Source organism: Nothobranchius furzeri, chromosome 14, assembly GCF_043380555.1.
Source record: "Nothobranchius furzeri strain GRZ-AD chromosome 14, NfurGRZ-RIMD1, whole genome shotgun sequence".
NCBI classification, from domain to species: domain Eukaryota; kingdom Metazoa; phylum Chordata; class Actinopteri; order Cyprinodontiformes; family Nothobranchiidae; genus Nothobranchius; species Nothobranchius furzeri.
In genome coordinates, this window is record NC_091754.1 from 29027552 (window position 1) to 29042230 (window position 14679).

Below are 14679 nucleotides of genomic sequence, written 5' to 3' on the forward strand. Positions count from 1 at the left end.
CCTTCGTGATTATGGGAAATGGACGAGCTCTGCGCTGACCCGGCTACTGCTGGACTACTGAGCATGATGTTTTTTACGAAGAGGTGGATTAACAAGTTCATAGCAGACTAAGTTTTCCCTGGAAGGATTTGAACTCATGCGAGCTGACAAGACAGAGAGCAGAAGTTGATAAGTGCTCCAGACATCTTAAAAATATATAAAACGCCGCTTGATTTGTCATGCATTTGGCTGACTTCTTTTCGAAAACCATCCATAAACAGACCGTAAACAAGGTGAGACTATCACAAAAGAAAAGAAGCCCTCTACATGAGTTTTTCCCCCCACAAGTAGCATATGGTAACATGCTCATAGTGTATTTCGGAAGATCGGCAAGACTCGTCAGTTATAATTGCGGATCTCCGATCACTGAAAAATATGAAAAAATCGGCCCGATCCGATCACGTGATTGGGATCGGGACATCCCTTATGTTTATGCATTCATTCATGCATCCATACCTGGAAGTAGGTGAACTGGGAGTGATAAAGGTCGGGGTAGATGTGCAGAGTGGTGCCGACCACCAGCAGAGATTCAAACTTGTGCAGAGACGAGCTGATGTAACCATAAAAGCCGAGGCACCAAATTTTCAGAAGAGCTTCCAAGTCAAACAGAACAGTAAATGCAACCTGGGAGGGAAGGAAGAGAGTGTAAAATATAATACAAACATTTACTTCCATTAAAAACACTTTACTATCATAGCACCGTATGCATTATTTGGCTACCAGGGGTAAACAGCTGTAACTCCATCACATCTAAACATTAGAGCTTTATAAAAATCTGGCATGGAAGGTGATGCCTTTTATGTATTATTTAAGCAATATCACACTCGAGGTTGTGCACTGTTGCTGACTATCAGCACTGGTGTGATTTGGTCGTAGACAAGAGGCCGCAGGCCGAGTGCAGTAGATATCACACCAGTGCTGATATTCAGCAACAACGCACAACCTCTCGTGTGATATTGCTTTTATACAACAGTTCTACCTGCTCATTTTATTTTTATAACAGCAATAAGCAACAACTGATTATGATTTGTTCATTTATTTAATCATTTATCAGGCTCCGCTAACACAAATAGTCCCAACACGAAATGGGGACTCAGACAAGGCTGTTGCTAGGCAACACAAACATTTTCTACAATAACAGTTAGAACGCCTGCGCACAGTGGAGTGATACTGTTTGTAAACAGTCCCAGTGCTGTCATAGTCCAATATCAGCACTCTTGGAAAGTCCCTTGACCAATCAAATCACTCGGTTGGAACTAACTGTTGTATAATTCAAAGCATGGTAGGCCTTTAACAACTAAATAGACTGCATGATGTTAAATGTTGATTCCATGTCTCCAGAAATCCCAGTACAATGTCAGAGGACAAACATGAATATGCAAACCTTATAGAAAACTCAAGCATGAAGGGGAAAAAAGGAAATGTAATAGTAAAGGGGAACTAGGCAGTTTTGGCTTGCTTTCAGCACCCTTTGATATTCGTTTGTAGAACTGAAAGCAAAATTTATCTCCTTGCTGCATTTGTCTTTTTTAACACCTTAATCTAGCAGCTGAACTGTCTCCCCAACCTTCCTTAGTGTCTACAGGAGTGATTCATCACTAAATTAAACAAATCAGTGGTTTTCATGACCTAAAACATGCAGGAAACGTGCTGGAAGAAAACTGCAGCGCCAGGTAAGTCAGCTCCATTTTTCTAAGTCCAACAGACCGGACAGGGGACTGTGAAGTTGCAAATGCAGTATTCTGGCCACAGGGGGGTGATAGGGGCTGGGCAGCCTTTCATTAACCTTGTAAAGGATCATTTCTAGCACATACTGGCTCAAGAAAATGATTAAAACATGTGAAAAGGATGCAAAGTATCCCTTTAAAAAACAATCTCACCTCTGCCAGGTAGAACTCATCAAAGTGTCTGCGGTAATTCTCGCCCTTATAATAGTTGCTGGCAGCAACAATGACATCAACAGCAACCATAGTCAGGATGAACATGTGGAACACGGATGACCGCATCAGTTGCTGTGGAAAAGAAGCAGAATTCAGCTGTAACATGCTATGGTAAATTCTGATTTGGTTAGAAATAAAGAAGAGCAGAGATTTAATTATGCCCAAACTGAAATCAATCAGTAATATTACTTGTGTGTGAAGCAAAATGAGGCTGTCAAAGAACTCAAACGGCAGGACAAAGGACAGAAAATTGTGCCTGGACAAAGTGAAAACAACTGCTTGTCTGACGGAGCAACAGAAAAAAACTTTGAGGAACAACGTGACGGATCTGATCACAATCCTAAAATATACATACAGGGGACACTGAGCAGCCTGTGAGTGGGTAGATTCCTAAAAACAGAATTATACGACAGAAAAAGAGGAAAACTTCCATACAGATGAAGAGTGTTTGCTGCAATGCTGGAAAGATCCAACTCGCCCCAGGAAAGTGGAATAATTGCCACCGACACTCCCACACACATATACAGTAACAGTATAAAGTCTTTCAGGTCCAAAAGCCTGATCTGCATGTGGGCTTAACGCAACGAGGATGTGAAGCATGAATCAACCACATCACTGCTGCTGCAAATGAAATAAGACATAATTAAAGGGGTTAATTTCACCAGTGATTTAAATTGAGGTACAAAAATGCCTTCATAAACCGCTGGAAATGCTCAAGAAGAAAGAAGACAGAGAGAACCTTTAGGCTGGATGGAGGCTGGATGAACAGTGAAGGAACGTTTTCAGCTGCAGATTAAAAAATAATCCTAACAGCAAAGGCAACCGGAGAGCTGTCCACATGTTTTTATTAGGCTGAGTCAGAAACCTGACAGAGAAAATGTTGCAATTAAAATAAAAATAAACCTGAAGGCAGAATGACTCAATAACAAGCAGCAAATGATGGTATAAATATATAGATTTTATTAAGACATGACTAACATATGAAGTGGGTCCATTAAAATGGTTAAATAATTCAAATCCATTCGTTGGACTCATGCTAAAACTTGAGATTGCTAATAGGCTGTTTAATAAAAAGACTAATCGTCAAAAGGTTGACTTTTTTTAGATAATTTCTTTATAAACACACACACATACACACACACATGTATGCTACAAATATCTGAACCGTTAATTTTCTAGCAAATTTTTCCTTTAAAAAATCTCTTTTGTTAATAGTTTGTGCTCCCTGGTGAGAATTGTTATTAATTTTGCCAATTTAGTTTTACTAGAGCTTTTAGATTTGGGTAAAACTAGAATTAAAAGCAGCAGGCAGGACAACAGCAGAGTGACAGACACCAAAACGTTCATGCTTCCCTAAAGGATCGTGCTCAAGGTTCTGACTTTGCCCAAACAGAAGCTGGTTTCAGCTGAGAGATGTGAACATTTATCACAGAGCACCCGTCCTCTCACCTAGCTCCGAACAGAATAACAATCTTCCTCATATGTTGCTCTTCCTTCCAACAGGGCTACAATATGTGGTGCAATCCACCAGACAGGCTCTTCATGTCATGATTCTAAGGTCAAAATGACCTAGTTTTCCTAATGCAGGTGAAGGGACGTGCATGGACCTCATGGCCTCAAGATGTTAAAATTAATTTTAGCCCATTTCTGCAGTTGGATGTCTCTGAAACGCTTCCCCACCTGCTTCATGGATGCATTTTCTTTTTATTTGTTGCTTCTGGCTGCTTCTTTGAAATATTGGGAGCTCACTGTGCATTACTTACAGGTGTATGAAAATACATACATGCTGTGATGTTATACCATGCACATCAAAGGAAGATTTTGGTCATTTTGAAGTTATAAATATTTACAGCTTAACCGCTGTTGAGCTCATTTTGAAGGGATGAATGTTGCCTCTAGCTAACAGCTAGTCAGAGACCAAATTAATTACTGTCATTGTAAAACAGTTCCAATCTCCTAAATGTCAGACTGATTTGCAAAAGTTAAATATTTCACCATAAAGGTTTGATATTACCTTCATTGTAACAAAAACTAATTATTTACTGTTAATAGGTGCCCTGGTCCACTAGATGATCGGGAGTGTATGCATCGTCTGGAAAGCCTCCAGTGGCTGTTGCAAAGACAGAGAGGCAGATTGACTGTTTCCTCATGCTCCTTCTTCTTCCTCAGGCTGCCAAGAAGCACAAATGTTCTTTCTGCCGGTACACAAGATGAGTGTAGCACATGTGCACATAGCTGGCACAATAAAGCAGCACTCGCACACAAGAATTGTCACCACCAGACTGGGCTGTGTTCTGGCACCTCCGCCCGGGACAGTTTTCTCCATCCTGTTTACTGAGATTAAGCAGAAACTGAGTGGGATTACAGACTGTTTCACTTCAGTTAGCTATTTAAGTCTCTGCAAAGGCGTTGGCTAGGGCTGCACAATATATCGCAAATATATCGTTATTGCGATATTCGCACACGCAATATGCACATCGCAAAGAACAGATAAATATTGTAATGAATGGTCAGCTCATAATGGCTAAACATAATCAAATAGAGCTCTTCACCCATTTGGCCAATTGGGTGGGTTCTCATAGGTCAGACGCCCGGCCCCAAGGCGGACGACACTTAATTTTTATGGTTAGCAAACACCTGAGTTAGCGTTGTTCTGCTCTTTCTGCTGATTCTGCTTTTCCCGAGGTCCACTGATGACCTTTTCTTGTTCATTTTCTTTTTCTCTTTCCTCACATCTTTTGCTTTTCTCATTTTGATGATTTTTTGCCATTTTTTTATTTCTTTGTTTTGGATTATTTTGTTCCTGAGTTGTTTTTATTTATCGCAAGTGATATCATCATCGCAATATTAATCGCTGTTATCGCATATCGCAGGTTTTCCTAATTTCGTGCAGCCCTAGTGTTGGCTAACAAATAAACCACTAATAATAATAATAATGTCTGATTCCCCTGCATGAAACTGAAGAATGATTGGTGCGATAAATTTAAAGGACTTATGGTAAATGATGTTCAATTCAATATTGTTATTTGTAAGGAGCTGTTTGAAAGCATAAAGAAGCAGATGTATAAAGTTTGGATCAAGTGGGGCAGAAGCCTCTTGGCCAATTACTGACATTACAAGAGGAGGGTGATTCATGCATCTGGCTAAATGCAGGTCTTAATAACCCTGACGGTCTGTTTATCAGAACCCTAATGTGCTTCTCAGCTCTATTTACTGTCTGTTTTACTTATGATGCACTCTCTTTGAGTCATCGATTTCTGAAAACATCACTGTACATTTCTGTGAATCAGCCTGACTTTAGTGTAAAGAATAAACAGTTGGATTCAGATTATTTGAACTAATGAAAAAGCTTTCACAGAACCCGACAATGTTAGAACCTCCTTCTCCCTTATGAATTGATTCCACAAGCATTGAGCTACATTATAACATTCTTCCAGTGATTTTTTTCCCTCCTCTGTTTTGTCCTCTTTAGTCCATTTATCTGCCTTCCGTAGTCCCCTTCTCCCTTCACACAGAAGACAGAGTGACCTTCTAACCTTGGCAGGTAGTGTGTGTGTGTGTGTGAGAGAGCTTAAAACGATAGCAACCCAGGGGGTAAAGATCAGTATTGAGCGGAAAAGGGAGGTTCTAGAAAATCAATAACCTCTGACTTAAGAGGGAGGGGTAAGAAAAATGATGAGTGTTGCATTCAGTGGACTTTAAAGCCCCTCTAGTGTGTTACAGGGTGGTTCATCATTCTGTATTTAGTGTAGCTCTGCAGAGGGAGGATGGAAATAATAGCATGAGCATCTGTTCATAGGGCGACAATAGTGAATTATATACAAGCAGCTTCTATTAGTCCTGAAATTAAATGTCATATTTCTTCACTTTTTATTTGAAGCTTGTTTAATTTAGAATGTTACATGTGGAGGGAGTGTTTTGATGTTGATCACAGCCGAAGCAGCATTTTCCTCATGTCAGTGTCAGGTGTTTACAATGATTCTGCATGTGGAGAAAGAAATGGGACAGTTTAAAGGCCCTTTTTGTACTGAACTTCCTTAGAATCTAAATGAACACCTGCCATGTGTCTAGACTGTGAGACAACACAGAAAATCTATTAAGATTCCAAAATGTATGAATATCGTAAAATAAAAATACCTGGCAGCATAACAAGCCGATTTATATATTAAAAAAGAGCTTAGCTGAACAAACCTAAATCTTAACTCAAATACTGATTTCCGTTTTATTAAATTAAATTGCATTTAAATGCAAATAAACATCCACATCACAGGAATGATTCTGGTAAGCTAAGCCTCCTCCTTCCTTAGATGGTTGATATTTTTCTGTGTACATTTAAAATCACGCACAGTGGCAAGATGCAAGATTAGAATTATAATTGACTTACCAGTATTAAACAGAGTTGGGCATCCTATGTTAAAAAAGTAATTTGTTATAGTTACAAATTAGTTTTTACAAAAAGCAACTGAGTTACTACACTGTAAAAGTAATTAGTTCCCTAGCAAAGTAACTGTGACATTACTGTGAATGTAGTTATGTTGAATAATATCAAAAACGTTGCTATTTTGAACATTTCATAAGTTAGAAATTTTCATTCAGTAAGAATGTTTAAATGGATATCTGAAATGTTAATTTCTGCTAGGAACAACACAATCTCACACCTGAAGTGTCAATAAAATGATGATGGGTGACCAAGCGTTTGTTTCCGTTGCGTTGGGACTTCCAACCCGTCAGGAGTCGACATGCTGCGCCAGAACGTTGGTTTTCGATGCCCGCGGTAAAGCACAGATTTCACTGACATTTAACCTCTAACCTCTTGCTATTTGACCTTCCTACCCTGTTGCTCATTCTAAACTTCCAGTTAACCATGTTGGAGTGGGACAATACAACTAGAAACAAAGTTTTGAAAGTGCAAGAGCGTTAACCCTCCCACTGTCTTTATGGGTGACCCCGAGAGGAAAGTTGACCATTGAGCAGGGTTGATGGTTTATCCCTTGAGGTCCACATGGCAGGGGTGAGGTGGTGCTCACTCCTCACCCCTGCCACATGGACCCAACAGTGAGAGGGGAAAAAGAGGGAAATGAAGCAGTAGGGCTTGAGATGGTTGGGCTAGAAGGAGTTTGTGGTAACGAATGTTCAGGAGTGGCCAGTTGAGTAAACTGTTTGTTTATAGCTGCCACTTTGTCAGTGAAGAATGAGGCAAAGGTGTCAGCTGATAGATTGTTGGTAGGAGGTGGAGATGGAGGGTTGAGCAGAGTTTTGAATGTTGAAAATAGTTTCTGAGAGTCAGTAGAGCTGAGAATTTTGTCAGTGTAGAAAGCTTTCTTTGCATCAGTGATGCTGGCAGAGAATGAGGACAGTAATTCATGAAATTTCAATTGATCACCAGGATCTTTTGTTTTGGGCCATTTCCGTTCTGCAGCTCTAAGATTGGTGCGTAGAGGCCGGAGGGTATCGTTTAGCCAAGGGTGCGACTGAGAGGATCTAGCTGGCAGGGCAAGCATACATCAAATGCCACAACCAAGTGCCTGGCACAGTGTACAGAAACATCTGTGTAGAGCAAACCTGGGCATTTTATGGCCCGCGGGCCACATACGACCCTTTGGTTGACTTTGACCGGCCCGCATAAGGTTAATTGGAAATTACAGAATAAATGCATTTTCTCATTTTATCTCATGCATTGACTAAGGCTGCATTGCTTATATTTTGAAGTTGTTTTTTACGTGCACAATGACGCAATACGTATAGCAACAAGTGCCCGCGGTTGACATGGTGGTTGTAGCCCCCAGAAATGTCCGCTCATGCAAAAAAAAAAAAAAAAGAAAGATGCCGAATGCAGGATTTTCAACAAAAATTGGACTGCTAAGTTTTTTTTTTACTGAAGTTGGAGGTAAAACCGTGTGTTTGGTTTGCGGGGAGGAGATTTAAGGACTACAATTTGAGTCGGCATTACGACAAGAAACACTCGGAAAAATACAAGAACTTGTCTGATGCTGAGAGGGCATGGACATCCGAAGCTTTGCTAGCAAAGTTGCAAAAGCAGCAAGGCTGTTTTACTAAGCTTCACACATCCAGGGATGCAGCAACCAGGGCCAGCTTTGTGATATCCCACAAAATAGCTAAAAACAGCAAGCCGTTTTCGGAGGGAGAGTTTGTCAAAGAGTGCATGGTGGACTCTGCCGCACTAATATGCCCTGAAAAAAAGGCGCATTTGAGCAATCCCGCTGTCCAGGCGAACCGCAACCAGGAGGATCGAGGACATTGCGGGGAACCTGGAGCTTCAGCTGCAACGTGAAGTGGCAAGTTTTGACTTTTTCTCATTGGCCTTAGATGAGAGCTGTGATGTCTGCGACACAGCCCAGCTGCTCATATTTGTTCGGGGATAACGGACTTCAAGCTCACAGAGGAGCTGGCAGCAATGTGGTCGATGAAAGGGACAACGACAGGGAGTGATCTTTTTACAGAGGTAAATGCGTGCACGGACACTCTGGGATTGAAATGGGAGAGACTGTCAGCTGTCACAACAGACGGCTGTCCAAATCTTACAGGGAAAAATGTCGGACTTTTGAAACGCGTGCAAGATAAAGTGAAAGAAATCGATGCAGATCAAAAATAGGTGTTTTTGCATTGAATTATACACCAACATGTGTTGTGCAAGTCAGTGCTAAAATCAACGATGTTACTGATGTTGTTACTAAAATAATAAACTTCATCAGGGCACGGGCAATGAATCACAGACAGTTTGTCGCTCTTTTGGAGGACTCCACACAGCTGTCAGATGGCTCAGCCTGGGAAAAGTGCTGAAGAGGGTTTGGGACTTGAAAGCAGAGATTCGAGAGTTTTACGAGAGGAAAGGCAAAGACATTCCAGAGCTCTCAGATGAGGATTGGATGGCAGATTTTGCATTTGTTGTTGATGTGACTGCACTGATGAATGAACTGAACAACAAACTGCAAGGCAAGGGCCTTTTTGTTCATGAAATGCACAGCCTCGTGAAGGCCTTCATGAGAAAGCTGCAGTTTCTTTCAAGTCAACTGGAGAGCAACACTCTCACTCACATGCAAACCCTGAACGAAGTCACACCATCAGCTGATCACCTCAGCAGGTACCCATCCATGTTAGGAGCATTACATGGTGAGTTTTCAAGGCGTTTTGAAGATCTCAGAACAATCAAGGATGAAATGCACATGAATTCCTCTCCCTTTACCTGCAGTGTGGATAATGCACCCAGTGATGTGCAGCTGGAACTCATTGACCTACAGTCTGATGCAGTACTGGCAGAGCACTTTAAGTCAGGATCTCTGCTGGATTTCTACTCTTCTCTTAAGGAGAACTTTCCAAACCTGAGGAGACATGCTCAGAAGATGTTGGTTCTCCATGCTTTCATTCTTTTTTAAACACAGAAACAGTTTTGTTTACCTGTTTGTAGCTACAGTTTCGCCGACGGCTGCCGGCTTCTTCAGGCTGACGCTGATGGTGGCGCGTCACTTCCTTCTCCGTTTATCTGCGGGCAGCAGAGGACGTTGTCGCCCTCTACTGCCCCCTTTCCCCTCTCCGACGATGCAGTCCCATGCGTGGTCCAGCGTGTAAACTCCGTCGTCCCTGTTCATGGTCCCACATCCACGTCTCCTTATCTCAATTGCTTCCTTGATCCATCTTTTGTATTTTTGTTGTTCGGTGGTTATGATCCGTGTGCTGTCCCAGTCCATTATATGGTTTTCTCTTAAGCAACACCATCAGCGTCAGCCTGAAGAAGCCGGCAGCCGTCGGCGAAACTGTAGCTACAAACAGGTAAACAAAACTGTTTCTGTGTTTAAAAAAGAACGAAAGCATGGATTTAGAAAGACACAGCAAGAACACACCTAAGATGTTCAGATGTTGGTTCTCTTCGGCTCTACCTACATTTGTGAACAAACATTTTCAATGATGAAGTTTACAAAATCCAGGTATAGATCCTCTCTCACTGATGATCATTTGTCAGCTGTGCTTCGCATCTCCACCTCAGACATTCAACCTGACTTTGATGCACTCGTTAAAGACCAGCAGAGACTAGATTTCTCTCACTGAATAAGAAAAAAATCGCTTAAAAACACAAAATAAGGTGTTTGGACCACAAATGTAGGCAACTAGCAGTGAACTGGGACACTTTTTTTTAAAACCACTTTCTCAAAATCACAGTTCAGTGATTTTATTTTACAGACAATACTGTGTGTTTGTAGAATGCTAAGAACCTCTTTCCAACAATATTTGAAACTCAAAATGTGTTTTGGAGTGAATGTGACTGAAACTGTTAACTAATATAAGTCACAAATGTTTAACAAAAAACAAATGTGCACACTTTGTTTACCATTGCCTTGGGGAATTTAAATAAATCACATTTTTGTAAGCCAACCTCACTTTTTCCATTTTGCTCATTTATAACATAGCCAACTCTTACCAGCTAGAAAAAACAATGGTATTTACTGCTTTTTATAAAGAAATACCATTAATATTATACACAATTGACTTCAGCCTTTTGGCCTGGCCCTCCACAATATTTTCTGTTTCTCATGTGGCCCCATGGTAAAAGTAATTGCCCAGCCCCTGGTGTAGAGTATAGACTGGAAGCCCCAAGGCCAAAATGGTAAACACTAGGGATGAGCGAGTACACCACTATCTGTATCTGTATCTGTATCTGTTCAACCAACTAAATTACAGGTGCTGGCCAGTAAATTAGAATATCATCAAAAGGTTGAAAATATTTCAGTAATTCCATTCAAAACGTGAAACTTGTACATTATATTCATGCAATGCACACAGACCAATGTATTTCCAATGTTCATTACATTTAAATTTGATATTCATAAGTGACAACTAATGAAAACTCCAAATTTGGTATCTCAAAAAATTAGAATATTCTGAAAAGGCTGAATATAGAAGACACCTGCTGCCACTCTAATCAGCTGATTTACTCAAAACACCTGCAAAGGCCTTTAAAAGGTCCCTCAGTCTTGTTTTGAAGGCACCACAATCATGGGGAAGACTTCTGACTTAACAGCTGTCCAAAAGACAATCATTGACACCTTGCACAAGGAGGGCAAGACACAAAAGGTGATTGCTAAAGAAGCTGGCTGTTCGCAGAGCTCTGTGTCCAAGCACATTAACAGACAGGCGAAGGGACGGAAAAAATGTGGTAGAAAAAAGTGTACAAGCTCTAGGGATAACCGCACCCTGCAGAGAATTGTGACGACAAACCCATTCAAAAATGTGGGGGAGATCCACAAAGAGTGGACTGCAGCTGGAGTCAGCGCTTCAAGAACCACCACGAGGAGACTCATGAAAGACATGGGATTCAGGTGTCGCATTCCGTGTGTCAAGCCACTCTTGAACAAGAAACAGCGCAAGAAGCGTCTCGCCTGGGCCAAGGACAAAAAGGACTGGACTGATGCTGAGTGGTCCAAAGTTATGTTTTCTGATGAAAGCAAGTTCTGCATTTCCTTTGGAAATCAAGGACCCAGAGTCTGGAGGAAGAGCGGAGAAGCACAGAATCCACGTTGCATGAGGTCCAGTGTAAAGTTTCCACCGTCAGTGATGGTGTGGGGTGCCATGTCATCTGCCGGTGTTGGCCCACTCTGTTTCCTGAGGTCCAGGGTCAATGCAGCCGTCTACCAGGAAGTTTTAGAGCACTTCATGCTTCCTGCTGCTGACCAACTTTATGGGGATGCAGACTTCACCTTTCAACAGGACTTGGCACCTGCACACAGTGCCAAAACCACCAGCACCTGGTTCAAGGACCATGGTATCCCTGTCCTTGATTGGCCAGCAAACTCGCCTGACCTTAACCCCATAGAAAATCTATGGGGTATTGTGAAGCGGAGGATGCAATACGCTAGACACAACAATGCAGAGGAGCTGAAGACGACTATCAGAGCAACCTGGGCTCTCATAACACCTGAGCAGTGCCACAGACTGATCGAGTCCATGCCACGCCGCATTACTGCAGTTATTGAGGCAAAAGGAGCCCCGACTAAGTATTGAGTGCTATACATGCACATTCTTTTCATGTTCATTCTTTTCAGTTGGCCAACATTAGAGAAACAAACATTTTTTCATTGGCCTTTAGAATATTCTAATTTTCTGAGATACCAGATTTGATGTTTTCATTGGTTGTCACCTATAAATATCAAAATTAAACGTAATAAACATCGGAAATACATTGGTCTGTGTGCATTGCATGAATATAATGTACAAGTTTCACGTTTTGAATGGAATTACTGAAATATTTTCAACCTTTTGATGATATTCTAATTTACTGGCCAGCACCTGTATCTGTATCTGTATTTGTACTCGGAATGGGCGTGGCATAACCCGGAAGTGGGCGTGGTTTACATCAATATATTATTTTAAGTCTGAAATTGATATGGAATGATCGGAAGTTGATGTGTATTGTTTATTTGAAAACTATTTACAGAGCAGCCTCAGAATTGAGATTAAATATTTTTGATCACAATAGTAAAGGAACTATTACAGAACAAGTTTTTCAATAAAATCAGAACATTAATATTTAAATGCATGCATTAATACATCTGAACTCATGCAGTAGGAACCAGGAAATATGACGTGCTAGAACCAGACACAACTTTATGTATATTTTTTTATTTTAATTTGATTAAACATTTTTTTCTTAATGTTCTTGGCATTTTGCCCCACACAAAGTTAAACAAAACAATGTTGATTAAGGTGTGTGTGTGTGTGTGTGTGTGTGTGTGTGTGTGTGTGTGTGTGTGTGTGTGTGTGTGAGAAAGAGAGAGAGGGTGAGAGGGAGAGAGATGGAGTTAAAAAAAATAAAAACCCGACCGGAGCGGAGCTAGTGAGTGACTGATGCAGCACGTCAGCTCTGTCTTGTCAAATGCACCATGTAAGTTACGAAAAAAATTAACTTTAAATATTAACCGAAAAAGAGGCGAGCTGAAGAACACCTAGGGAAAACTGAAGAAACGTGAGCAACAGTGAAGCGATCACAGGGAGATCCGTTAATGTCTGTGTGTGTGCGTGGATGAGCTGGACGGACTGCGCTCCCGGCTGGCTAGAGAGTTTTGTGTGTAGGGAGGGGCGGGCGCTCTATGTGACTGGCCAATCACAGAGCGTGAAGACAGTCAGTTACCCAATGAGGATTTTCCTTCAGCACGATTACAGATATTTACGAGGTTTACTCGTTTCATGCTCGTATTCGTCAAAAATGCTTTATCCGTACCGGATACTCGTCTGAAACATTTCATTTCTTGAAGACATTTCGCTTCTCATTCAAGGAGCTTTGTCAATTTAATTTGGAAATTGCCACGTCGCGCTAGTTTGAAACAGTCCATAGACTATTATAATGGATTCTTTTTGAAGTAGTGACGTTCCGCTGTCGTTCCACGCCGCTGATGCTTTCAGTGCGAAACCAAGTTTAGTCCAGAAAAGTGCAGTTCTAGGAACAGCTAAGATACTGCACAGAACCCTCAAGCTCCCAGGCCTCTGCTAGAGGACCCGAGCTTGGAAGGATAAGAGACTGCCCGTGGAGGGTGAGGTGAGAAAAATTTTATTAATATACATTAAATATTTTTATTAAAATTATCGCAAATTGCAATAAATACTAGAAAATGGTTCACCAAGCGGAAAAAGCGGATTAATGGTGATATGATATTTTGACCATATCGTCTATTCTTAGGTGAAAGTGATAAATAGGCCCAATTATGTATTCATTTTACAAATAAGTCTTACATTTTATCAAAATTACATCAAAGCACACCAAATTTTGTTCTGTCTAACTGAAATTTGATCAACTTTTTAAAGTTATTTATTTGACACAAGACAGTTTTGTGAACAACAAATGTCTTGCCATCCTGCCATCTTCTTGACAGTACAATGAAAATCAAAGACATTTTGAGAAATCTGATGACTTTACACGCCACAAAATGCTGTCACTTTGTGACAATGGGAGACAATGAGTGGCTTTTGATTTTCTGATTCATGACAGTGTCGACACCATTCAGACATAAAAACTTTGGGTAATTATTTGCCCCATGCCTGACATTTCGCATGTTAAAACATGCAGAAGTAAACAACAAAAGAAGCGGAATATCACACAATACAAACACCTGCTAATCTTGTACAGTTCTGGTCTATTAATCTATGTTCAAATAGACTTTTCTGCCTAGTAGAGTGTTGCATATTATTAGCAAACAAAAATAATGAGTCACTTTCCTTGTATCTGTCTGCAGCAGCGACTGGTCATGTTGAGTATCACCATGGGAACACAGGTGCTAAACCAAAGCTGATGATGGCTCTATTGGTCTGAAATAAGTAATTGATTTAAAATGTCTAAAAACAGATCTCAAGCTTGTAGCTGAGGTTGTGTTTTTATTTCAGGCACACAGTTCATTAATTCCAAAGTTCCTTTGAAGCCACAGTGACTGACATAAATGAGAGCAGCCCAGATGTGAAAAACAGCCTTGTTAAGTCATTTTCCCGATTCTTTCAGAGCCGATGATTTTGTAGCACACAAACCCTGACGAACCTTACCTAAGAAACAAAATAAAATCTGCTGTGACTGTTGGAAACAAGTGGGAGATGATAATCTGACACAATGAATTGGTGTGTATATCTGAACACACACATTGTACAATATAAGGGCCATTTTGGGCCGATTTTGCACGATGAGGTCAGGCTGAGTTTCGTGTTA

The 14679-nt window shown here is 40.9% G+C and overlaps 1 protein-coding gene across 4 annotated transcripts in view; it reads right to left on the reverse strand.

Moving 5' to 3' along the window:
* Positions 1-14679, reverse strand: part of nalcn (sodium leak channel, non-selective) — a 137758-nt gene that overhangs the window by 71084 nt on the left and 51995 nt on the right. For all 4 annotated transcript variants that reach the window (XM_015965984.3, XM_070544474.1, XM_015965982.3 and 1 more), the window contains 2 exons: positions 1920-2051; positions 496-663 (listed from right to left, as the gene is read on the reverse strand). In XM_015965984.3, the coding sequence (XP_015821470.1) occupies positions 496-663; positions 1920-2051 (300 nt within the window). The remainder of the gene's footprint in view (positions 1-495; positions 664-1919; positions 2052-14679) is intronic.